Source organism: Rhinatrema bivittatum, chromosome 1 (assembly GCF_901001135.1).
Source record: "Rhinatrema bivittatum chromosome 1, aRhiBiv1.1, whole genome shotgun sequence".
NCBI classification, from domain to species: Eukaryota; Metazoa; Chordata; class Amphibia; order Gymnophiona; family Rhinatrematidae; genus Rhinatrema; species Rhinatrema bivittatum.
The window spans coordinates 446,132,395-446,160,129 of NC_042615.1; the positions used below are offsets into that span (position 1 = coordinate 446,132,395).

The window sequence follows — 27,735 nt, forward strand, 5'->3', positions numbered from 1 at the left end:
TTAGTTTTAAATGAAGCACCAATGAAATCCCAGTAAATAAACAATTCTGATTCATCTGAATATATATCAGTCATTAAATACCCAAGCTTAACTGCAGATGTTTTTTTTTCTCCTGTAATAATATAAAATGGTTTTGATTGGTCTTTTCATGTGTCAGTCGTCTTTAATACCAAATCAGAACAAAAGGATTTCTTCCTTATTGATCAATGCGCAGTCCAGCATTTTCACTTTATGCTTTTATAACACAATTTTCATTGGTCTAGATATTTGTCATTTTTATTCAATACCCGATCAAAATACACTGACATACTTTTTCAGGGCCTGATTATTGTAATTTGCTCTTTCTGGGTTTACCAGCATATGTTTTAAGGCACATACAACTCTTGCAGAATTTTGCAGCTAGAGTCCTAACAGGAATACCTAGATATGACCATATACACCAATCTTATCTTCAATTCATTGGCTCCCAGTTAAATATTGGATTGATTACAAGATCCTTACTCTGATTGATAAAATTCTTAACAATTATGATACTATATGGCTAGGTTTGACATTACATGTTTATACTCCATAACAATCTTTAAGTTCAGCTATCAGGGAATTGCTGGCTGTACTAAGCATTTTTACAAGCTCACTTAGGAGAAGTAAGAAATTGCTCAGTCTCAGTTGCAGGTCCAATACTTTGGATTACAATGTCTGAGAACCTACGTCTTTTATCAGATAATGCATTTTTTTAAAAAGCATTAAAGACAAGGCTCTTTACATTAATTTTTGAGGTCAGAGATTGGCACCTGGAGCAGGCATGTGATTCATTTTATTTCTTTCTTTCCTGTCGTGTAGCCAGATGGACTCAGAACAAATGGGTATAGTATGCTCGTGCTAGCAGTTGGAGACTGATCTGACGTCAGCACGGGTGTATATATACCCCCACAGGAAGCGTAGCAACTTAGTAATATTCCTTGCAAAAGCTGTTATGGATGTGTGTACTGACGCTCAGTGAAAAGTGAAACAGGATTCCCCTGACCGATTGATAGTAGCTGGAGACCGCCAGCATTCCCAACCGGAAGGCGTTGACACCTGGTAGAGTGTACGCTCTTATGGAAACAGATGACATGGCTTACCTTGAATCGGTGAAACCCATGTACACAGGCAGCTGGGCGGGATGCTGAGTCCATCTGTCTACACTAAGGAAAACAAAGCAGTTTGGAGAGCCTGCACGCTCGCTGAACGTGTTTCCAAATCTACTTTCTACTTTCTTTTTACTAAAACTTCTACAGCACCATCGAGCCCCGCACTCCTGCGGTGATACCCTAAGGTCCCTCCCCCAGTTGAGTTTCCCAGGGTGATTTCCGTGATCCCCCGGAGGTTTAAGTCCTCGGTCCGGTGGCCGAATCGCGGCAGGGACGTAGCCCCCGGGCGAGGCTCGGGAGGGGCAAACGAGGCGCCTCGGTCCCGGCGTGGACGAGGCAGCGGGTGCATTTCCTCAAAGCGTTGCGGTGAAGGTGCTTGCCCTCTCCCCCCGCAGCCGGAGACCGCTGGGTTCTAGCCGGGAAGCGCCGAGGATCAGGTAAGGCGTACATCTCTTACTCTTTGGTCTCCGAGGAACGAGGATCGGCGGCGTGGCCTGTGGGCGGCACGCCGTGGAAGGGCGCCATTTTGTTGGCCTTACTCAGGTATTGAGCGCCCATGATAGGCGCAGGTCTATGACTAAGCCGCATATTGCTGAGAGCATATTACATAGCATTGAGCATATATTGCTACGCCGCATATTGCTGAGAGCATATTGCATACCATTGAGCGTATATTGCTAAGCCGCATATTGCTGAGAGCATATTGCATATTGTTCAGCGTACATTGCTAAGCCGCATATTGCTGAGAGCCTATTGCATATCATTGAGCGTATATTGCTAGCCGCCTATTGCTGAGAGCATATTGGATATCATTGAGCATATATTACTGCCGCATATTATTGAGCGCCTGTTGTACCAAGCGTATGTTGCTGCCGCATATTATTGAGCGCCTGTTGTATTAAGCGTATATTGCTGCCGCTTATTCTTGAGCGCATATTGTATTAAAGCATATATTGCTGCTGCATATTATTGAGCGCCTGTTGTACTAAGCGTATGTTGCTGCCGCATATTATTGAGCGCCTGTTGTATTAAGCGTATATTGCTGCCGCTTATTATTGAGCGCCTATTGTATTACAGCGTATATTGCTGCTGCATATTATTGAGCGCCTGTTGTATTGAGCGCCTGTTCTATTAAGCGTATATTGCTGCCGCTTATTATTAAGCGCATATTTTTCAATGGAACAGAACGCCTTAGCGGCTTCAGCAGGGGCACCTCTTGCCTCCGGCATTAAAGCCCTCGGCCTCTGCTCTGCATGCCAGCTTAGAGCCACGCACAGTGAAGAGCCAGACTCCCTATGTGCCCAATGTGAGGAGGCCGTGGGAGCCTCGGGTCAGGACCAGTCCCAACCACGATTCGCTGACAGTTCCCCAGGGGCTACCCCGGATTTAGCGGGCTGTCTCGACCAACCTGGAATCCCGGGGGATCTCGTACCCCGGCGGTTAGAGATCGCCTCCATTTCCTGGGTGGATCTCTTTAAGGGGATTCATGCCTTTGTACAGATGCAAACAGCTTCCCATCCAGGTCCTGCTGTTCCTGCTGTTTCTGCTGTTTCTGCTGGTCTGGCTGCGGCTGCCGCTGCGGTTACGGCTCCAGCGGATCCTGTTCCGGGACCTTCATGCCCGTATCGTGTGCCAGACCTCCCGCCTCCAGACAGTCCAGATCAGTCGCACCCGGATGTTTCACCGGACGAGTCTGAACTCCCGGACGAGGGGGAACTTCTCTCAGGGATTGAGCCATATAGAACCATGAGGCGGTTCTTCCCTAAAGAGGATCTCTCCGACCTGGTGTCTCAGTGCCTGGCGGAGTTGGATATTACAGGTCCCAGTGCTTCGGTACCCTCCGCGCAGAACCCCCTGCTGGAAGGTCTTCGTCCTACAGCCCACCATTTTCCATTCTTGCAAGCGGCACAACAACTGATAGATTTAGAATGGGCTGCACCAGCGGCCTCATTCAAAGGGGCTCGGGCCCTGACAGGCATGTACCCCCTGGCACCGGCTATTCAGGAACTGCTGGCGTGCCCTCAGGTGGACGCCTTGGTTAGTGCTGTGGTCACGCGCACTACCATTCCAGTTGAAGGGGGGGCGGCCATCAAGGAGCCTCATGACCGGCGGTTGGACGCCATTCTGAAACAGACTTTTGAGGTGGCAGCTCTATCTTTGCGGATCGCCACCTGCTGCACAGTGGTGACGCGTTCCTGTTTGTCACAGGTCAGGAACAATGCTCCAGCAGCAGAAATGGAGTCAGCTCTCTCGTTCCTTACGGATGCTGCATCAGACCTAGTCCGGACAACAGCCAAGGAGATCTCATCCTCCGTAGCCGCCAGGAGGCAGCTCTGGATCTGGAAATGGTCAGCTGATGCTCCTTCGAAGACACGCCTCACCAGATTGCCCTTTAAGGGCTCTTTCCTGTTTGGTAGCAACCTTGATAGACTGGCCAGCACATGGGGCGCCTCGCTAGTACCTCGACTGCCGGAAGATCGGTTCAGAAGGAACCAGCGCGCCTTTCCAAGGCTCTCCAGGGGCAGAAGCTCACAGCGCTTCACTCCCTACAGGAGTCGCTACCAGGCGCCGCGTCCTCAGGCCAGGAATCAGTCCTTTCGGACCAAGCAGCGCAAGAGGGGAGCAGGCCCGGGCTCAGGCCCCGGCCGTGCCTCACAATGAGAATCCGCCGATTCATCTGGGGGATGGAGCCATAGGGGGCAGGTTAACCCTCTTCTACCCCAGATGGGTCGAGATTACGTCGGACTAGTGGGTCCTCACCATTATCCGAGAGGGATATTATCTGGACTTTCATCATCTCCCTCCGGACAAGTTTGTGGAATCTTCATGTCCCATACACAAGAAGGCAGCATTGGAAGCTACCCTGGCGAGGCTCCTGTCCTTGAAAGCCATCATCCCAGTACCTGCCTGGGAAGTGAATTCTGGACACTATTCCATTTATTTCATGGTACCCAAGAAAGGGGGCACCTTTCGGCCCGTACTGGACCTCAAGTCAGTCAATCGGTACTTAAGGGTCCCGAGGTTTCGCATGGAAACTGCGCTCCGTCAAGACCGCAGTACAGCCAGGAGAATTCCTCACGGCCTTAGACTTGTCAGAAGCCTACCTGCATATCCCGATCCATCCGGATCATCAGCGCTACCTACGCTTCAAGGTTCTAGGCCGCCACTTCCAATTCCGGGCTCTGCCCTTCGGGTTGGCCACGTCACCGCGGACCTTCACCAAGGTGGTCCTAGTGGTAGCAGCGGCACTCAGACGGAAAGGAATCCTGGTTCATCCCTACTTAGACGACTGGCTGATCAGGGCGAAATCACGAGAGCAGAGCCATCGGACAACCGACAGAGTGATCGCCCTTCTGGAAAGCTTGGGCTGGGTAATCAACCTCAGCAAGAGTTGCCTACAGCCTTCCCAGTCGCTGGAATACCTGGGAGTACAGTTCGACACCCAGGCAGACACAGTCAGTCTCACTACCAAGATAAGGTTACAACTTCAGACGCGTATCCGGTACTTGATGGGAGCCAGTCGGCCCATTGCTTGGGATTATCTGCAGGTTCTCGGCCTCATGGCATCCACCCTGGAAGTGGTACCTTGGGCAAGGGCCCATATGAGACCGTTACAGCACTCCCTGCTCTCTCACTGGAGCCCCCGCTTGCGGAACTATTCTACGCACCTTCCTTTGCCAACCAGAGTAGGGACCCAGTTACGGTGGTGGTTGCAGTCCAACCACATGAGCAGGGGGTCGAAGATGTCCTCACCCACGTGGACTCTGCTCACCACAGATGCCAGCCTGAGCGGCTGGGGAGCACACTGCGAAGAACTCACCGCACAAGGGCGGTGGAACAGATAAGAGTCAGAGTGGAACATCAACTGTCTACAGGCATGCCGGGCAGTCCGATTGGCATGCCTACGATTTGCTCACAGACTGAAGAACAGAGCAGTCAGAGTGATGTCCGACAACGCCACTACAGTAGCATACGTCAACCGTCAGGGCGGAACCAGAAGCCAACAGGTATCTCTGGAGATCACCCCGCTGATGGCATGGGCAGAGGCGAATCTTCAGGACATCTCAGCCGTCCACATTGCCGGGAAGGACAACGCCGCGGCGGACTTCCTCAGCAGAGAAAGCCTAGATCCGGGAGAGTGGCAGCTGTCACCCACAGCCTTCCAGATGTTTGTGGATCACTGGGGGATTCCGGACATGGACTTACTAGCGGACAAGTCCAATGCTCGTACCCATATACTTCAGCCGCAAATGCGACCCGTTCTCACATAGAATCGATGCCCTGGTTCAGCCATGGCCTCCAGGGCTCTGCTATACGCCTTTCCTCCGTGGCCTCTGCTGGGCGCCATCATCCACAAGATTCAGAGGCACTGGGGCCTAGTTCTTCTAGTGGCACCAGACTGGCCAAGAAGACCCTGGTACGCGGACATGAGAAGACTACTGGCAGGGGAGCCCCTTCCCCTGCCTCCTCTCCGGGACCTTCTACGTCAAGGTCCCATCCTCCACGAGGACCCGGCTCAATTCTCTCTTACGGTTTGGCCATTGAGAGGGCTAGACTGAAGAAAAGAGGTTACTCGGAGCCCGTGATAGATACACTCCTCCGAGCACACAAGTTTTCCACTTCCCTCACCTACGTAAGGATCTGGAGAATATTTGAAGCATGGTACGACACTCATGGCACCAATCCACATGCGACCACAAACCCTATTGTTCTGGATTTCCTGCAAGATGGGCTTCAGAAGGGTCTCTCCCTCAGCTCCATCAAAGTTCAGGTGGCTGCACTGTCTTGCTATGGTCCCAGGAGGGATGGCAAGACCATTGCCACGCATCCAGATGTGTCTCGCTTCCTGAAAGGAGTTAAGCACATTCGTCCGCCACTGAAGTGGCCAGTGCCTTTGTGGAACCTCAACCTTGTTTTGGATTTCCTCGCGGGATCCACCTTCAGACCCCTTCTGGGCCTGTATCTCCGTTCTTTAACCTTGAAGATGGTGTTCTTATTGGCGGTCTGTCCAGCACGCCGCGTCTCAGAGCTACAAGCACTGTCCTGCCTTGATCTCTTTCTCAGAATCACTCCAGAGGCTATCCATCTTCTCACGGTTCCCTCCTTTCTACCTAAAGTGGTCTCACAATTTCACCTTAACCAAACTATATCCTTGCCTACCACGGCGGGTTTGAAGAAATCTGAAGAAGGGCGTTTGTTACGCCATCTCGACATCGGCAGAATGCTGCCCAGATATCTGGAAATGACACAAGAAGTACGAAAGACGGACCATCTGTTCGTCCTGCACAGCGGGAAAAGACAAGGGGAAGTGGCCTCTCGGCCCACCATTGCCCACTGGATTAAAGAAGTTATCAGAGCAGCTTACGTGGAGGCCGGGAAGTCTCCGCCTCTGCAAGTCAAGGCTCATTCTACCAGAGCACAAGCGGCATCTTGGGCAGAATCCAGGATGCTGTCGCCTGCAGAAATATGTAAAGCGGCGACGTGGTCCTCCCTCCATACCTTTTCCAGGTTCTACCGTCTGGATGTCCAGGCCAGGGAGGACACAGCATTTGCAAGGGCAGTCCTACATGGTCCTCAGGCAGCCTCCCGCCCAGGCTGGGAGTAAAGCTTTTGTACATCCCATTTGTTCTGAGTCCATCTGGCTACACGACAGGAAATGTTGAGATTACGTACCTGATAATCTTGTTTTCCTTAGTGTAGACAGATGGACTCAGCATCCCGCCCAGCTGCCTGTGTACATGGGTTTCACCGATTCAAGGTAAGCCATGTCATCTGTTTCCATAAGAGCGTACACTCTACCAGGTGTCAATGCCTTCCGGTTGGGAATGCTGGCGGTCTCCAGCTACTATCAATCGGTCAGGGGAATCCTGTTTCACTTTTCACTGAGCGTCAGTACGCACATCCATAACAGCTTTTGCAAGGAAGATTACTAAGTTGCTACGCTTCCTGTGGGGGTATATATACACCCGTGCTGACGTCAGATCCGTCTCCAACTGCTAGCACGAGCATACTATACCCATTTGTTCTGAGTCCATCTGTCTACACTAAGGAAAACGAGATTATCAGGTAAGTAATCTCAACATTTTTTTTGTATTATATTTTATTAGTACTAAGTACAGTTTTATTTCTGCATTTTATTTCATTTCTATTCTTTTAATTTTATTATTTATAGTGTGATTATTTTAATGTTTTTCATTCTTGATTTTATTTGTAGACTGATTTAAAATGTTTGATTTTATTATAGAATATTGAACTATACTGCTTCTACCTTCTTAAGTTATCTTTTATCTTAGCTTGTCTTTTCTCATTACCAGATTATGAATTAATTGTAAAATGCTATGACACATTCTTGTAGTTAAATCAAATCAAATTGGTCAATTTACAATCCAGTAATCCTTATTAAAAAATATTTCAAGTGTTGTATGCAGATCATAAAAATAAGTGATATCCAATAGTCTGATGCTGACCCAGATCACAAAAAAATTCCGATTCACAGAAAATGACACCATTCGATATAGTTATTGAGTCCTTGTGATTCTAAACTAGATAGTTAAAAAAATTTCACCTCTTTTTGTAGCAGAACGTTTTCACAATGGCCTCCACTTAGGTGTTGCTGAACTGCATCAATCACAAATAATCTTAATTCTTCAAATATCTGCCATTAATTATTCAATTATAATGGGGAAGAACTGGAGGAACAAAATAGTTCTCATAACACTCCATTCCACCAAGTCCACAGGCCATTGGGCCATGTACCAGTAACCCTAAAGTAAACACCAAAACAAATGCCCCCCAGATTTGTCAGAGTAGAACTCAAGCTTGCTGCTGCTGCTTACACAACTGGGCGCATAACTGTGCCGCGCGCACAAACTCCATTGCCCGCATGCACAACTTGTGCGCACTTTGTGCGCATAACTTCTGCACATCCGACGTTTACAACTAAGCACGGCGAGTTCCTAAGCCCTTGATGCACACAAATAATGGCATCACCATCCAAGAAAGCCAAGGGACCCTTCCTTTGCCCAGCCTACCATTTAAGAGCCATGCAGCCTGGATTGGAATCCCTCCTGTGTCAATAGTGCAAACAGAACCAGGGAGAACCAAATCAGGACTCTCTACAGCCAGGAGAGAGATCCGGTACATACAAATAGACATTAATCCATATAAACTACCTAATACAATCCTACTCATATTCTCACCATTAACTAAACTTACCTCATAACTCCAAGGTATTCGAAAATTTACTAAATCAAGACCAATCAACCGTATTTCCACTGCCATTCTGTCAAAACGGTGCCATCCAGCCAGACATGCGCCAGCATCCAAACTGTTTAAATAGCCCAAATGGACCAATCATCATGTATTAACCACCTCTCTCTTACTAGTTCACCAAATCATATCTGTCCCTTACAATGCTGAGGGATAGAGAGAGCTAAAACACAGCATATGATACTCAACCCGGGGATACAACAACACCTCCCCCACATCAAATATTCGGAAACTCCAAACTTTAGTAGTGTGCCTCCCACTCAATACCACTATTCAAACCATTTGGATAGATGGTGTTCCACAGAAAAATGAATTTCTGCTCAAGTTGCCATAATTTTCTCACAATATCACCCCTTTACTATTTGTTGATTAACAAAAAACCTAATATCTTCCACATGATGACCACACAATTGTCAATGCACTACCAAAGGAGCCCCCTCTTTCGATGTTCTCAAACAGCTTTTATGTTCAATGATCCTCATTCTAATCTCATGTTTAGTATGCCCAATATACTTCTGTTTATGTGCTATATTGTATTGAATTCAGAGGGAGATACACTCATTGTATTTACCTCATAAGAAACATTATCATTTAACAACTTAAGAAAATGTCCCTGCTGTATGAATCCTTGCCTCCCTCCCCCATGGCTGTCCCTGCTGTTTAAATCCTCTTTTATTCAAATCCTTCCAAGACAGATTCTTCATCGTTTGAATGTTCAAATAAATCATGGAACTGTATTTTTGGTTAAGCCATCAGCGTAAATGTTGTCTTCGCTGTCTTCATCTGTTGAATATTCATCCAATGCTGATTCATCTTTGTCTTCATAGATGGCAACATCTTTTGATCTATCCATTGCATTGCTAATGCCACATTTCAGGATTGACTTCCTGACCATTTCTGACTCCCAGGCATCCTTTACACATTTCAATAACAAATCAATGTCTGGTTTCATCAGGTTCCCTCCTTTCATTAACTTTGCTTGATCAAAACGCATCCATTGTTGCCACATATGCTGCAATTAGTCCTTGAAAGGTTTGTTGAGACAGACATCTAACAGCTGGAGGATTGATGTCAGACCTCCTGGAATCATTGCTAATGTGATCGTCATTTTCTTTGCATCGTCCTTCACATGCTCTGTTCTTTGTGCGCGGGACATATCCCACACCAATAGTGACGATCATTTTCTTAGCCCTGTGCTTAGTTGCCTACCCCACATATTGCACAGCCACCATTTTGTTCCCTCCTCATCCATCCAGTCTTTAAGATGAACCTGAACATTTGTGCCTGTTGGAATTTTTAGGTTCTTTGACATCATTTTTCTCTTGAATATTACCACTGGATACAGTTTCGTGCCATCTGCCAGGCAAGACAGGACCACCGTGAAATGGGTCTTTTCATGACCAGTTGTTTTTACAAGTATGGTCTTCTCACCAATGCCAATTAGAGTGTGATTGCCAGGCATATCAAATGTCATTGTCGCTTCATCCATACTACCAATGTTATTCATGTCGAAATGATTATTTATTCTATGCCATATAATGAATTTGTGGAATGAACAGATGTTTTCATCAAGCTCTTTAGGCAGTTTTCTGTGAAATCTTTGGGCGCTGATGAAGGTACAATTCATATCGATTCATGAACCGTGAACACCAACCAGACAATGCTGTGCATTCTTTCGGACCTTGGGTCACTGAATATTTTTCTTTTGTCATTTGAAGGGCATGAATCCTAATGCTCGAGCAAGTCACAATGCAGTCATTCTGTCTGCATTCCATTATCCAGTCATTCATATCCTTTTCCATTCCTTCAAAAGGCACACTTTTGCAACATTAGGCTTTCTTTGACTTTGGCAGTTGTATCAGTTTTTCTTCATTTTTTCTACAATCTCTCACAAGTTTTTCACATGTCAAATTCTCTTGCAACTACACAATTATTGGCCTCCTTTGCATGTTCTATAACTGAGCTTCCCAAAACTGTCCTGGGGACCCCACAGCCAGTCGGGTTTTCAGAATATCCACAATGAAAATGCATGAATTAAATTTGCATATACTCCATGATGCGGTGTAAGATGCTCTCTTTCTTCTCAGCACTCATTTGCCTGAGGGTAAGATGTCATTATTCTAATGGCTGTCCCTACTGTCAGAATCCTTCCCTCCCTCCCTCATGGCTGCCCTGCTGTCAGAATCTTTCTCTCCCTCGCCCATGGCTGCCCCCCATTTGAATCCTTCACTCCCTCCCCCATGGCTGCCTCCCCCTGTTTGAATCCTTTCCTCCCTCCTCCATGGCTGCCCCCTTTGTTTGATTCCTTCCCTCCCTCCTCCATGGCTGCATTCTTTGTTTGAATCTTTCCCTCCTTCCCCCATGGCTGTCCCTGCTGTAAAAATCCTTCCTTCCTCCCCCATTGCTGTCCCCCCTTTTTGAATCCTTCCCCCTCCCATTTCCTTAACTCATCTGCTGTTATCTGGATGACAGCGGCCCTTGCATTTGCTCACAAACATCCTTCCTCCTCCTCTACAGTGTCCCAGTGTAGCAGGAGTACAGCTTTTCTCCCCAAAACTCCTCTAGTTCCCTTAACTCGAACAATTGCTGCTATGAGAACAATGACGAATTTGCGGTCACTCAGGTGTGTCCTCCCTCCTCCCCCTCAGGGTCCCAGTGGCACACTTTGAACCACGTGATTCTAAGTGTGCCAATCAGACCCTAGCTTTGGAGGGGGGAGGACATGCCTGCACACCTGTAAGTGCCGTCATTGTCTTCATAGCAGCGGGTAAATTAAGGGATCAAGAGGAGAAGCGTTCAAACGATTCACTCATGTATCTTGAATTACAGTATCAGCATTATGTGGATTGATCCGTGGATAAGACAACTGCGATTTTAGGGACAGGTTTTGGAGGTAAAATCTTTTGACTTTATATGAGTATATATGGGAATCATTTCTTTGTTATTAAATTAATAATTTTTCTTTATATGGCATATAACTGTAAGCCTTAAATTAAAGAGATGCATGTGGGGTTTTCTGAAAATTTTGGAGGTTGGAAAGGGGTCCACGTTCCCAAAAAGGTTGGGAACACCTGCCCTAGACTTACCAGAATTGGAAGATGAGCATTGAGAGGAGCTGCTGGATGTGGAGCAAGACGAGTGTATGTGGCTCTTGTGCTTCTCCACCTAAGCTGATGCCTGATTCACTATTTGCTGTAGGAAAGATGCTAGTGATTGCAGCAGATGTCCCAAAGGAAGGCCATGAGCAAGCAGGAATTCAGTCTCCAACAGGGCCATTAGTGTGGGTACCTCTGTGAAGAATAGCAGAGGACAAGGCAGCTTGTGGAATAGGATGACTAGAAGCAAAAGGGGGTTATGTGTCAGAAGGAGGCAACACCTGATCACCTGTGTGTGGGAAGGCTGAGCCCATGAGAGCTGGCAGAGTAGCTTGCATCGAGAAATGAATATGGTGTGTGTAATTAGGGGGTAGCACAGTGTTCATGTGGTGTTTGCGTCTGGAATGGGCCAGGTAAGGATTGTTGTGGGGAGGATTCTGAGCATGATGGTTGTGATAATGAAGAAGGTAAGAAGGGTCCTTTTATGGATGTACTGACAAAGAAAGATACATGTATGAGAAATAAGTGTGCATGTACCTCCTTGGGGAGTAATCCCAAAGTTAGGGACCCAGAGGTCATCCCCAGCAGTGAAGTTGTACATTTCGGCGAAGGTTATTCATGCGGAGAATATCTCCAGTAAGATTGCCCACTGTGATATCTGTATGGCAAAGGGTTGCTGGGATGGGACCTCCTGTAAGAATGTCCAGACCCGGCCATAGAAGGAAAGCAAGAAAGATAATGGGAGAGGTCCCGACATGGAAGGCTATCGGGCTCCGTGTGACTAAGGGTACATTTATTGCCACTAATCTGCTCCGTCGCTTTATCACAATCAGAAATTTTGTCGACGACATTGCCAGGCAGGATGGGATCTTTGGCCTCAGCGCTGGGCCCCCATCCCAGCCAGCCCCAGGACCTATTGCTAGGTTGTAAGGGGAAGCCTTGCAGGGCTGCTGTGCATTGGATTCCCAGCCCTTACTGATTTTCTGCATGTTGTGACAGGCATGAGTGACCCCGCAGAAGACCTACTTGCCCCTCCGTTGAGTCAGTAGCACCAGCTGGCAAACAGGGCACATGGTCGCCATATCCTAGGGGCCACTGATGACCCTACCATGCATTTTGCTGGGTTACGACCAGCGGGTTGCGAAGCAAGCCTCCGCCCACTCCCAAATACCTCCCCCCCCCCCTTTTTTTGTATAGAAACAGGAACCAATAAATATGCCCATATATATACACAAAATGCACACCCAAAGGGAGTAATTAGGGGGTTAAAGTATGCAGGTATTCACTGAGCCCAGTGGAAGACACCTTCCAAGCACAGCAATTGTTTATCATTAAATAAACCCTATGCTAAAGGTCCAGATGTGTATCAATGCCCTTCCATTAATTTATTTATTTACAAATATTTATATACTGCCACTATAATGTCCAAAGCAGGTTATAATAAAACAAACACTGTTAAAAAAACAAATATGACAATTTCCTTTTTTTTTGGGGGGGGGGGTTTGAGGGGGAGGGGTTTTTCAGTTCATTGAATTGCTAATTCAGTCATAAATGGTCTTTTGAAGGGCTGAAGCCAAGCACAAGTAAACTTCTGACTGCGTGCTTCTTACTTCCCCTTCTCCTATTTTTTAAAAATAAGCTGACCAAATAGACAGGGGAAAACAGAAAGGACAGATCTCGGGACATGTGGTGAAAAAGGGTAATGCAGATCAGCTAACAGGATTTAAATCTCCCTCTGGCCCCGCACTCGTTGTATCACCATTGTGCCTTCCCCATAGCTATTCTGGGGATGGAGACATAGTTGGCACTGACTGATGATGACAGCATGCCCAGTGGGAGCCCCATTTTTGGTCCATGCCAAGGGGAGGGAGGAGCCACAAACACGTGCCAGCTGCGCTGCCTTACTGCCAGCACCATCTGCAGATCCTGTGGAACACCGCCCCTCCACCCCCTTCCAGAGCCCCTTCAATTTCCACTAATGCCAACCCGGGACTGGGTGAGTATCTGGCCGCCTTCACGGATATCCAGTTAGAGGCAGTGCCAGAAGATTCGCACCAAGGGGCTGCCCATAAATGTAATTTTTATTTTCTTTGTATTTCAGTACATTTAAAAGATAAAATGCAATGAAGATCAAAGTCAATGGCAAATTTTGAATTCACAGAATTGCAGAAAACTAGAGATGTAGGTTTAATTGAAAATCAGGGGGTTTTTTCATTATTTTTTTACTACTGTTTTGTTTTTTAGATGGCAAACTATGATGAAGAAACTAAGTCTAACTGGGAATCAAAAGTGAATGGAACTCCTCCAAAAGACCAAAGGAGCAAACCTCTTATTCCAGAAATGTGTTTTTTGTACGATGAGGTCAATAGTAAACATTCATCTCTAAATTCTTTTGTTGAGGAGGATGGAAAAAGTCATTTGATTTCCTGTACAGAGTGCTGTGTCCAGGTTCATGCAAGTAAGTAACTAATTGCTTATTTCAAAAGGATTTTTATTTCCTGTCCAACTTGTTTTGTATTAATATTTTATTCTCTCCTTTATCTCTGATTTTTTTCTTGCAGAATAAAAGTCAGCCAGAAACTACAAAAAAATCTATTTTATTTTACCTTATTAGGAAGTTTCACAATGACCTCTATAATATTTCAGAGAGGTACATAATTCACTTAGATATTTGGAAATGTCAACAAAATGTTTAAGGCAATAACTTTTTATATGAATAGCTTAATGCATTTCTGACTAGCTTTGAAGAGTTTTGACCTGATGAAAGAAGGATAGATCTTCAAAGCCAGTCAGTAATGTATTAGGTTATTTATTTAGAAAAGTTTCAGCTGCACATTTTTGTTCATCTTTATTTTTAGGTAAATCTGTAGATAGCAAGCAGTAATACACTTCATAAATTAAAAATTTTGTTCTGAAATCGTTACTTTTAAAAATTTCCTATATTTTATGGGGTCCATATTCAGTAGGACGTTTAGTGAACAGGTTACCCGGTTACAGTTAGCTGGATAGCTTGTCCTGTATATTCAGCTGGATAAAGCTCCTGCTGAATATATTTGCTTAAAGTTATCCAACTAGCTGTAGCTGGATAACTTGGAGCATAACTGGATATTCTTTTGAATATCGCCGGTTATGTATAAAGTTTTTGGCTATGGTTAGCCGTGTAACTTTGGACTTAACCGAATATATTCAAAAAAGAATAGATCTGTTTAAGTTACATTCCAGTCAAAAAAAAATAAAAGCTTGGCAACGGCAGAAGCATCCACAGAAGCGCCGGGTCCGGATCGCGGTAGGAGGCTACTGTGATCCTGGACATCAACTTTAAATAAAGGTGCGGGGAGAAGGGAAAGGGTTGTGGTGAGGGTTGGGGTGGAGGGGGTTTCTGAGAGCCGAACAAATTTTAGAGATTAAGGTGGAGCAGGGGGTGGGGGAGTGGATTCTCCCAGCACCAATATTTTTTTAGTTTACTTTAAATGAGCCATTTTAAGGGGGTGGAAGGTTGGTCCTGGAGGACCTTGGCAACTCAAGTGGGAGGGAGGCGGATGACAAGCCATGATTTTTTTTTTTTTGACTGGACTGTAACTTAACCAGATATTTTTTTTAATATATACGGTTAAGTCTAAAGTTATATGGCCACTGTTCCTCTTTCATGCATAAATCATACATATTTTATTAGCTCATTATATTACTCCCTCCTACCAATAATCTGCACTGCCTACCATTTTAAACTCCAGAAGTAAGCAACTTTATTAAAATGTAAGCAACTTGTTATAAGACTGTTATGATATTCTCAGAGCTCTCACTTCTTCATGTTCTTTCATTACCTTATCACATTTCCCTTGAACATCGATGACTACATTACTCTCATTTCTCTTTAATGTCATCTGCTTCTGTAAGATGCTGCACAATATTCACCTTTTATCTGCTCTGATACCTAAACTGCAATGACCAAAACAACTCTAGGCTTTCTAATATGCACATTTCCTCCCTTTAGTTTAGATATCAGAGCAGGTCAACTGTATCCCAATTCCATAAGGATTAATGATTACAGCATATCCAAACACAGTTTCCATAAGGAAGCATTCATGCCTTCATTCATAAAATTTAAAATAGATGATGGATTGTTAGAAATCTTTTTTTGTGTGGACACGTATTTCTCTCTCTCTCTCTACCTACTCCACTCCACTCCTCCCTTCTCCCCTCTCCCTTCCAAAGGCCAGAAGTGGCCGAAATTCAAGTTGAAAAATGTATTGCGAATTGCATTATGGCCATTTCGGTCATATTGCACAGCTTAACGCCAGGAAAAAAGGTGTAGTTGTTAAAACCGTGCGATAGCATGCGTTATGCTATCGCATAACGCATGCTATCGCATAACGCATGCTATCGCACGGTTTTAACAACGCTAATGCATGCGATATTGCTCCTCGTTTTCATAAATTCCTCTCAAACTCCTCCCTAATCCCAACCCTTCCCCAAACTTTGCATTCGCGCCATGCGCTAGAGTTATTATCATATGCATTATGGCGTTACCATGTGCGTTAATGTCGTAACGCATTTTGATGAATGACTGTATATTTGTAATAACTGACACTTGTGGACTCCCCCCCCCCCCCCCCCCAAGGAACCCATGGTCAGTGGAAAGATATTAGGTACTGTATGAAAACCTTACAGTCTTGCACACATGCTGCCTCCACATAGCCTATACAGACACTCATACACACACAATTAAACTATGCATTTGTAACCAATTTTAAATGAAAAAGAACATTCAAAAGTAGTCTTCTTTGTACATCACTTTGGGCAAGAGTTTTTATCTGCAAAGTGATTCATTAAATAAATAAAAATATCACTAACAACATTCATATTATATTTACATGCACTGCTGTGGTGCCAACCAGAAAACTGCAAAAAAAACCACTTGGAATTCATATGGAATTAGACCTTTTATAATGCATGTTGGGTGTGGGCTTAGCCCTCAGAAAGCAATAAATAAACAGAACTACCATTACAATATATATTAAACCTCCCATAGCAAAACAGCCTTAACTGTCAGCACTCAAAGAGTAGCAACCTTATATCTATGAAAAGGCAACACTGCACATATTACACAAGGCCCTAGAACACCAGTACTACACCTATTAGGAAAACAGAACAAATCAGACTGCTATAAATCCCTACATAGAAACTACATACAAGCAAAATATCTTACCTTGGTCACATATGCAGAATACAGACAGACCCTGACAAAATACAGAATAAAGAGACCAGAAGGTATAAATAGAATTGTGCAAAGAACTGAACTGGAACCCTGAAAAAGCCATCCTCTATATGCAGAGCAAAAATGGAAAAACTGAAACAGTACCATTCTTCATAAAAACTTAAAACAATAAAATTAAGAAATATAAATCATCAATTATAATAGTAAAGCCATATTCATAAAAAGTCAATACATAGAATATCCAAAATTTCCAAAACACCAATGAAATATTTCAAAACAGCACACATATCAAACACTAAGCCATAATAGGCTCCAAACCTGGGGACATTTTATTTCCAGATGCCCTGAGATTGTTGTAGATTAATGGGAATCAGGAGGGGAAGGCTTACACACACACAAAACCCAAGCAGGATCCCAATCACACACACACACAAACTCATCCCAAGCAGGCTTCCATTGACACACACACATATCCTAAGCAGGCTCCCATTCATACTCACACACACACTCCAGGCAAGCTGCCATTCACACACACACTCCTGGCAGGCTCCCATTCACATACACAAACTCCAGGTAGGCTCCCATTCACATACACACATCCCAGGCAGGCTCCCATTCACATTCATGTACACATCCCAGGCAGATTTCCATTCAGATGCACGCTCACACATCCCAGGCAGGCTCACATTCACACATACATCCCTCCCCCCCCCAGCAGACTCCCATTCACTCACATTTTCGAGGAGGCTGCCATTCACACACACACACACCACACACACTACCATATAGGATCCATTTATGCACACACATGCACCTTGTTCACACAAATACACATTTAGGCAGTCTTCCTTTTTGACATAGACATATTCACATACAGATAGTCTGTTCCATGGCAGCCAGCAGTGCCTCACTCTCCTATTTTTCTGCTGCCTTCAGGTTGGGCTTTGCCGGTTGCCACATCACCTTTCCTCTTTTTATGCTGCTGGCGAGTTGGGCTCCACCGGCAGCCACATGGTCTCTTGCTTCTTTGTCCACCGGCGGGTGACAGCCCTGTGGTCTGTCTTGTCGCCGCCCCACCCCCATATGTGCCGCCTCTTGCAAATCCAAGGTATGCATACCCGATTACCCCAAGCCTGCCCCTTGTGAACCACCAGCAAATTCTGTCCATAGGACTGTAATGGCCATGCGATAGGTATAGGAACTAATGACCCCAGCCTTGAAACTCTTCCTCACTTAGTCTTCTGGGGCATGGGATTGTTTTCTTTTGTTTAGACCTGGACTTAATTTTGGTTACTGGGAGTTATTTCTTGGGAAGTTGTTTCCTAGGTGGACCAGGACCATCATCCATAACCTTTATAGCTTGTTGATAAGTGGCCACCTGTAAAGGGTTAATAAAACTTATTGTTAAATAAAATACCCGCATCCACTTTGACTCATCAGTCTAAGGTCTGTAAAATTGTCTTCTTGATTATTCATAATAAAAGTAGAATTCCTGAGATCAGCAGAGTATTTCATTTTTCCTGCTAACAATGTGACTGGGTACCATCTGGTATTTTCTCAAAAGTAGTCACTTGAAAGGGCAGGCGTTGATTAAGATGCCCGTGCGGTAGCAATATTGAGTACATAAAGTTATGATTATCTGTTGATATCAAAGCAGCTGTGAGATCGCTGAGCATTTTTCCCAGAGATCATTCCTTAGAATAGGCATCACTGAAGAAACTGCTAGTCAAATCACAACTGGAAAATTTTAGTATAAAAATATAAAATAAGACATTCGGTCTAACAGTACATCCAAAGGTGATTAGATTAATGAAAGAAATGAATAATAAAAATTACAGTATACTGTTCTGCAGTTTTCAATATTGAAAAATGGACTTCTGCCTCTCTCCACCCTCCCACCATCATCATTCTCCAATATATCAAATTCTTCCACCTCAGGTTTGGCAATATATTCCATATTGGATTATTGGGGAAACTCATACATTTTTAATACCATCACATCTGCTGTTGTTGACACATTCATTCTTAACAAAGAAAGAATACTTTGACTATACAAACAGAGCAATACAGCAACCAATACTACAACTATGATTAGTATCCATCCAACAACCTTTCTTCCCAATCCTTCAAATAATGCCCCAATCCCTAAGTGTGCCCAATCTTCCATCTATGATTCAATGTCAGAAGCAGTAGCATGTCTCCAGAGCAGAGTATGTATCTTTGTTTATGATCTGTTTATTTTAATTAGGTATGTTTTGTATAATTGTACTTTTATGAATGTTTTATTGTGCATCGCCTTGGCCACCATTGTGAAGCGATTACTATTTTTTTTTAAATGAAAAAATGAAATCCCCATTTTCCTATAAATCATCTGTGCCTGTTGTGACAAATCCAGAAGGGTAGTTGTAGAATAAATAATCTGTGTATAAAATACTTTATTCTTAGAAAATACGTGCCCGACTCTGGCCGAGTTACGCTCTTATGCAGAGCTGCCTCAGGGGCAACTTATAAATCACATCTGCTCATAAATTTCAAACCAATGTAGATGGTTAACCTTTGTTAAAATACAGTTGTCAGTACGAAATTCGCTGGACGTAAGGCAGCTCTTCATAAGAGTGAAACTCAGCCAGAGTCGGGCACGTATTTTCTAAGAATAAAGTCTCTTTAATACACCGATCTTCTTTCCTTTGGTCACTACATAACCATCTTGGATCGGCTTCCGATTTGTTTTTTGAATAAATAATCTGTCCATACTTGTCAACATAAGAACAGCACAACACATTGATAACTTGGCAAACTCCATCTTTTTCAGCCAACAATATATCCAATTCCATTTTATTGTTGAGGATATTACCCCCTGAATACCTTTCAGAACCTCACTAGTTTCAGTGGCAATCTGTTCCACAGTTTGAGACGGATTTTTAACACTCTGTTGTAAATCCCCTGTTGAACATTTAAGGTGGTAATTCCCATTGCTGGAGGAAACACTCCAATAATAGAATTCTTCAAATAGACTTCTTAACTCTGTGGTGTAGGTGAAAAACAGTCTGTAATGAAGATGACCGCATGAGCTGATACAGCTCCATTCTGCCTCAGGATTTCCTTTCATTTGTTTTCTAACTTTGTTTCTGTGCCTTCAAAGAGAAAGGGTTGAATGCAGGTATTCCCTTCAGAACCCTCTCCCCCTATGAGGCAATTGACTATCACGGAGTGTGTATCCCCCAGCTCAGATATGGTTTGGGATCTTACCCCCAATGCCAAGGCAGGTGGAGGAGATTCTTCTTTGGCCAGGGAAGAAGCATCGTTGAGCCCCTTGGGTTGTTGTCTGCTCCCTGGTATGCATACTCGAGATCCCACCATGCGACACATAGCATGATGAGATTGGGAGTACTTCAGTGGAGGGAAGCATCAGCGTTGGTACTTCAGCCACGGTTAGAGAGTGCTGCAAGGAAGAAGCTCAGGTTTTGGGTTTCTTGGAGCGTGCAGTATCCCACATTGATTATCCACCCGAGGCAGAATCCCTTGTTATAAGGGACTATTGTGGAGATTTTGCAGCAGTTGGTGAGTCACCTTGGGCTCAAGATTTTTTCTCTTTCCCGTATACCATCTGTTGTGAATCTTGAAGCGCTGTGGGATTTAATTGCCGGTCTTGCTTCTTCCTTCTCTGAATGTTATACTAAGGTGGACTCCTTATTGTTGGAGTTGGAGTCCCTGGCTCAAAACCATCAAAACATTTCGGCTGAACATTCAGGGAAAATTAGTCTGTTGAAAACTGCTACTCAAAGAGTAGAGGCTGTTAATGCTACCATGGTTCAAGAATGTGGTTTTCTTGCTGCAGACTAGAACTATTAGAGAATCGTTTGAGGTCTCTCAATATACATTTCACCAATTTCCCTAAGGTTATGGGTGAAATATCTAAATTAACTCATAGAAAGTATCTTGTGGATGTTTTATAGCTCCTTTCAGAGTCTATTCCTGCTGTCGATAAGTTGTACTTTCTTCCTTTTAGGAAAAATGCTAGCCATTGTGAGGCCTTGCAGGCTTCATGGGATTTTTCTAATCCAACTCAGCTTTTGGAATCTACTTCTACTGAAAAAATTGAAAGAGCAACATAGTTTCTTTTTTTTACTGATCATGATGGTTCCTTTATAATGAAATGTTACTTTAAAAATCAGTCAGAGGACGTTTTGGTTCAACTGGTCAGAATTTAGCCTGACCTAGCAAGGGTTACTCAAGAAAGACGTAGGAATTTTTTGGCTCTGCGCCCAGAGGTTCAGACTATGGGAACCTCTGTTTTACCGAGATATTCTTACAAATGCATTGTCAGACTTAGAATTGAATGTTATATTTTCTTTGCTCCTGAACAGCTGAGAATGTTTATTGATAGGTAGAATTTGGCAACTTCTCCAGCACCTCTAAATTAATTAAATTCTCGACTGTCCTATGTGAAAGTGGTTCGGAGATTCATGCCGTTTCCTTTATTTTAGTTTCCTTTTTTCTCTCCTAATTTTCCTCTCCCCCCCCCCCCCCCCCATTGGCTGGAATTTCCGTATTCAGAGAATAATACTATGTTTCTAAGCATCACCTTGTGTGAATTTTCCTGTATTGTGATTTTCTGTTGTTAATTGTCCCTGAAAGTTTCTGTGCAAAGTTTGTTCTTTGTATTTATTTTGTAAAATTGTAAATAAAAAAAAAAAGGCTATAATGTAAGAACAAGCTGAAGTGCTCTAAACACAGAAAAGTGAGGGATAGTTTATCCTTATGTAAAACAAAAATAGTTCCTGTATATTTCTTAAAAGCCCTTTTTCTATTTAAGAGCAATCTTCCCTTTTCAGGTCTTTTCGCTGGATACACGAGCCAGGAATTTTCTTCTTGGTCGCACTTATGTATGGTTGGATTTGTCAATTGAATCACTTTAATGTCCCAGAAAAAAAGTGAGTCCAGAAAAAGAATTTCTCTTTCAGTGCATAACCTAATCAGAAAAGAGGTTTTGGGCAGAGCCAAAATTTAGCAAAGGAATCATATTTTTTGCAAGCATCCAGCCTTCTAATGTCCCAAATAATCATTTATAAATTAATTATAGTACATGCCTGCTGCCTTCCACTTTTTTTTAATATGTATTAAACATGTGACAGGTGCCATTAAATTGCCAACCTTCTGGGAGTATATACGTGTCATTGTCAAACATAATAGTTGTGGCACAATTGGAATAATCATCTTTGAGTAAGGTTCATACAATGTCCAGGCAGCGCTTTATGAAAGCGCCACTTAGCTGGTTCAGTGGGATGTCCCAATTTAGTTTTTGACACGGATGCCGAAGGGCTCATAGCTTCTGGACCAGTCACTCCAAACTTCATTCTGTTCATAATGACTGGCACCACTTGAAACATAGATTAGGCAATAAAAGAAGAAGCAGAAGCTGAAATATAATAGCAAATCCAACAATTAGGTTGAAAGTATTTTGATATGCCTGGGTGAGCTGAACAAAGCCATTACTTTCTGGAATGACAAGTGTTACCCCAACAGATATACAATTCAGAAGAAATAGTTCCTCTAGTTCCATTTTGTTATATGCTGACCACAGAAACTTTGCTTTAAACAAAGGTCTAGGACTTAAGCAGCTCCAAAATCTATTCTACATCCCCATCCAATTTCATGATCCCAGCAGACAGTTCCTCACGGTCACATTCAGTCAGAACAGTGAGTGGGCTCATCTGCCATTTTACAGTAATTAGCCTATATCCAATGGTCTACACTTTGCAATTTTAGTGCTGAATGATTCACCAACAGTACCTGAAATGGTCCTTTCCACTGTGGCCTCAAACAATTTTTGCATTTGAATACCTTGTAGATGACAAAGTCACCTGGCTTGGTTGCTGGAAAATCAGCGATATGTGGGTTTTGGAACACCAGAGCATTTTCTGGACTATCTTCTTGTTCTGTTGATGCAATTGGTTAACAAAATGCAAAGTAAGTTCATCCTGACCAAAGTTCATGTCCACAGGAATACAAGGCATAGATGAAACAGCCAAAGGTCTAATAAACAAAATCTCATGTGGGATATGTCCATGCTTATGATTTGACATATCTCTTGATACTCATCAAGGCCAAGTGAAGAACATCTGGCCACTGTAGTGAAGTTTCATTAACAAGTTTGGCCAACTTACTTTTTAAAGTCTGATTTAAACATTTAGTCAAGGCCGATGCTTGGGGCCTGTATGTGCAGTGAAAATGTAGTTTAATTCCTAGCGCTTTACCCACTTCCTACATAATAACTCTTATAATGTGTGTACACCTATCACTTTCAATAGTCTCTTGGACTCCAAACCTTGGAATTACCTCTTTTAATATTTTTTTTTGCAAATACTGAAGCCACCGGGTCAACAGTGGAAAATGCCTCTAACAACCCACTAAATAATCAGGTGATCGTGAGAACATATTTCCATCATCACCCTTGTCATTGTGAAGAAATCCATTTACAATCTCACAAATGGGCCACAAGGGGCAATCAAATGTTAGGGTGCAACCCAAAGCCCTTTCTCTAAATTATAGATTGTGCTTGTAGAACACCTCTGCCCTCCATCTTGCAGAATAGGGCCTAGCTTTGGGATTTATGAATGAAACATATTTCTTTGCATTCAGTCAGTTTAATCCACACCAGTGGGTTTTGCACCTCTGCCAGCAGATGTAGAAGGAGCAATACTGACGTCATGGTATATATACCCCTGTACTGCTATCAGCCTGCCAATATTCTCAGTCTCCAGCAGATGGTGGGTGTTCATCTCCCTTCTGGGGATTGTTTTAAAAAACATAGAAAGGGAAAGGAGAAAAGAAGAAGGAAATTAATTCACCCTGCTCTCCTGTGATAATACCTTATGGTCTCTCCCTCAGGTGATATCTGCGGGTCCCTCCCTCATTAGAGAGCCTTGGTCCGGTATCTGGTTTTCCAGCATGGACTTAGCTGTAGAGAGAGAAACAGCTGAGAGGCTAGTGGGTGCAAGCAGCCGAGTATGGCAGTGAGTCCTTTGCCTTCTCCACCCACAGCCGGAGACTAAGACGGGATGGGCTGAGCTCAGGTAAAGAGTAAAAAAAAAATAAAGAAGAAAAGGAGTGAGGGTTTATACTCCCTTTCTGGTCTCCGAGCCTCGGCATGCCGATTCAACATCTATTCCCACCTCTGAGGGAACTTGCGGAGTTGTGGCAGCTATGCAGGTTGAACAGCCTTTTGGCTAGGCCCCGTTGTAAGGCTTTGCTTAGACACCACATGGTAGGCCTCTGTGGCATTCATGCAATTTTCTGCTGTGAAACAGTTTCTGATGGTTCTCGCTTGCGTGCCCAGGTGGGCACTTAGGTGGGCACTCAAGTGGGTACCTGTCTGGACCAAGTATTATATGCCTATATTTTGGATGCTTATTGGACAAACCTTGTTTTTGGGCATCCTGTCCATGCTAAATTGTGTGTTAGGGCAGCTGGGTGCACAAGTGTCAGACACTTTGGAGTGTGCAACTACCTTTATGCTGCTTGCCATGTTCAGGCATCTCAGCTTGGCATCTCCCCTAACTTGTTTCAGCACTGCGTGGAGGCTCAGAGAGTTATCTCCAAGTGATTTTACTGAGCCCGCCCTTCCCAGCATGATGCAGGAATGGGACCAGAGGGGTATCTGTCAAAGCTTTTGCCTGGTTTTGGAGATCCCCTAACTGGTTCATCAGTAGGGGAAGGCTACTCAGTGGGCTCATTACCAATGCTCCCTGGTTTTGATATAGACTACAGCAAAATAGCTTGGCAGGTTGAGCATTCGTTTGTCTAGGCCTCGTTTACAGGTTTTGCTCAGTTGCCGACGTGGTAGACCTAAGAGTTTAGGATCGCAAACTGTGGATCTCCGCATGTCTAGTGCCACGAATAAGCGTTGGAGTATGTCTACACCTGCTGCGGGTAATGCTGACTCACCTAAGTGGCTCGGATGATGAACGCAACCTTACTACCTGGTGGATGGGAAATTCCTCTGGGGTTGGAACCATATAGAACAATGTTGCATTTTTCATAGAGATGAGTTGCTGGCTCATATCGCCCAGGCACTGAAGATGCTGGGGATGCCGGGTGCTAATGCCATGTCTCAGCCAAAGAAGAATCCTGTATAGATTCCTTATGCGAAGCATTATGGATGCTATTCAAGAATTGATTGATTCTGGTCGCCGCATCTCAAAAAAGATATAGTTGCGATGGAGAAGGTACAGAGAAGGGCAACCAAAATGATAAAGGGGATGGAACAGCTCCCCTATGAGGAAAGGCTGAAGAGGTTAGGGCTGTTCAGCTTGGAGAAGAGACAGCTGAGGGGGGATATGATAGAGGTCTTTAAGATCATGAGAGGTCTTGAACGAGTAGATGTGACTCGGTTATTTACACTTTCGAATAATAGAAGGACTAGGGGGCATTCCATGAAGTTAGCAATTAACATATTTAAGACTAATCGGAGAAAATTCTTTTTCACTCAACGCACAATAAAGCTCTGGAATTTGTTGCCAGAGAAGGTAGTTAGTGCAGTTAGTGTAGCTGGGTTCAAAAAAGGTTTGGATAAGTTCTTGGAGGAGAAGTCCATTAATGGCTATTAATCAATTATACTTAGGGAATAGCCACTGCTATTAATTGCATCAGTAGCATGGGTTCTTCTTAGTGTTTGGGTAATTGCCAGGTTCTTGTGGCCTGGTTTTTGGCCTCTGTTGGAAACAGGATGCTGGGCTTGGTGGACCCTTGGTCTGTCCCAGCATGGCAATTTCTTATGTTCTTATGTTCTTATGTTGAATGGGTCATCCCAGAAGCTAATTTTAAAGGTGAACAAACCTTGGTAGCGTTGTACCCTGTGGATCCAGCAGGGAGAGAGACAGAAATTGCAATTTCTGAAAGTGGATGAAGTGGTGTGTGCTGTCACCAAGAAGACTATCCCTGTGGAAAGGGGAGAGGCTTGAAAGAGGTACAGAATAGGAGAATTGAGGCTATCCTTATGCAGGCCTTGAGGCGGAAGCGATGAATTACAACTCCCTGGTGGATCGCTCTTGATTGCTTACTCTTAAGAAGTCAATGAGTCTGGTTTGAATTTTAGGGCAGTGCCCTACGGCCACACCACCCTGGATGTACCCAATCTCCACTGATCTCAGAAGATAAGCAGGGTTGAGTGTCAGCTATGGCTGATTAATTGGTGCTGAGACAATTTCAAAGTCTAATCTTCTGAAATGGCCTTTTTAAGGATCACTGGTTTGGGAGCAAATTAAAAAAAAAAAGTGGCCAATAAGCGAGGTGAGTCCCAGGTTCCTTGGCTATCAGAGCATTAAAAGCAAGCCCCGTGCTTGTTTGGCGTCAGAGGTCATGCTAGGGGTTTTTAAAAGTTTTCTACCCTACAGAGGAGCAGCTTCTCAGAGGGCTGGACCTTTGGGTAGGTCTCAGTCCTTCAGCCCAGGCAGCCCAGATGGGACGCGGGCTCGAGTAGCAGGGCCTCCCTGACCCCCTCAATGAGGGAATGCCGACCCACTCCCAGGAACAGGAGATAGGGGGTCTCCTATCTCTTCTTTTTATCCGAGGTGGATCGAGATTACATCAGACCAGTGGGTTCTGGAGGTGATAAGAGATGGCTTTGCTCTGGAGTTTCTCAGCATTCCTCAGGAGATTTTCATGATGTTGCCCTGCAGTTCTCCGCAGAAGAAAAGGTGGAGTGTACGTTATCAGGACTCTTTGTCCTGCAGGCAATGACCCCCCATTGCCCATGTCTCAAGAAAATTTGGGCAGATATTCCAGTTATTTCTTTGTTCCCAAGAAGGAGGTTTCCTTTTGCCCAATCCTGATTCTCAAGGGAGTCATCGGCTTTTGCAAATGACTCGTTCCCAATGGAAACATTAGGCTCGCTGATAATGGCATTACAACCTGCGGAGTTTCTTAAGTCTCTGGATTATCAAAGGCATATCTGCATATTCCCATCCGGCTGGAGCATCAATGGTTTTCTACGTTTCACTATTTTGGAACATAAGAACATGCCATACTGGGTCAGACCAAGAGTCCATCAGGCCCAGCATCCTGTCTCCAACAGTGACCAATCCAGGCCATAAGAACCTGGCAAGTACCCAAAAACTAAGACTATCCCATGTTACTGTTGCTAGTATTAGCAGTGGCTATTTTCTCAACTTAATTAATAGCAGGTAATGGACTTCTCCTCCAAGAACTTATCCAATCCTTTTTTAAAAGCAGCTACACGAACTGCACTAACCACATCCCCTGGCAACAAATTCCAAAGTTTAATTGTGCGTTGAGTTAAAAAGAACTTTCTCTGATTAGTTTTAAATGTGCCACATGCTAACTTCATGGAGTGTCCCCTAGTTCTTCTATTATCCAAAAGAATAAATAACCGATTCACATTTACCCTTTCTAGACCTCACATGATTTTAAACACCTCTATCATATCCCACCTCAGCCATCTCATCTCCAAGCTGAACAGTCCTAACCTCTTTAGTCTTTCCTCATAGGGGAGTTGTTCCATTCCTCTTATCATTTTGTTAGCCCTTCTCTGTACCTTCTCCATTGCAATTATATCTTTTTTGAGATGTGGCGACCAGAATTGTACACAGTATTCAAGGTGCGGTCTCACCATGGAGCGATACAGAGGCATTATGACATTTTCCGTTTTATTCAACATTCCCTTTCTAATAATTCCCAACATTCTGTTTGCCTTTTCGACTGCCGCAGCACACTGAACCGACGGTTTTAATGTGTTATCCACTATGATGCCTAGAATGACATCAATTTTTGAGCGTTATCCTTTGGTTTGGCCACCGCGTCCAGAACCTTCTGTAAGGTCATGGAGGTTGTAGCAGCAGTGTTGAGAAAGGATTGCATTTTGATCCACTCATACTTAGACTATTGGCTAATTTTGCCAAAAGCCATGAAAGAGAGTTTTCAAGTCTCACACAAGGTGACCTTCTTTCTACAGGAACTAGGCTGGGTGGTGAACTTGTCAAGATCAATCTGCAGCCATAACAGACAC

The 27,735-nt window shown here is 44.1% G+C and overlaps 1 protein-coding gene across 10 annotated transcripts in view; it reads left to right on the forward strand.

Moving 5' to 3' along the window:
• Positions 1 to 27,735, forward strand: part of KDM4C (lysine demethylase 4C) — a 1,194,550-nt gene that overhangs the window by 756,940 nt on the left and 409,875 nt on the right. For all 10 annotated transcript variants that reach the window (XR_003857317.1, XR_003857316.1, XM_029605175.1 and 7 more), the window contains one exon: positions 13,739 to 13,952. Coding sequence is in view for 8 of the 10 variants with exons in the window: in XM_029605175.1 (XP_029461035.1) it covers positions 13,739 to 13,952 (214 nt within the window). In the remaining 2 variants the exon portion in view is untranslated. The remainder of the gene's footprint in view (positions 1 to 13,738; positions 13,953 to 27,735) is intronic.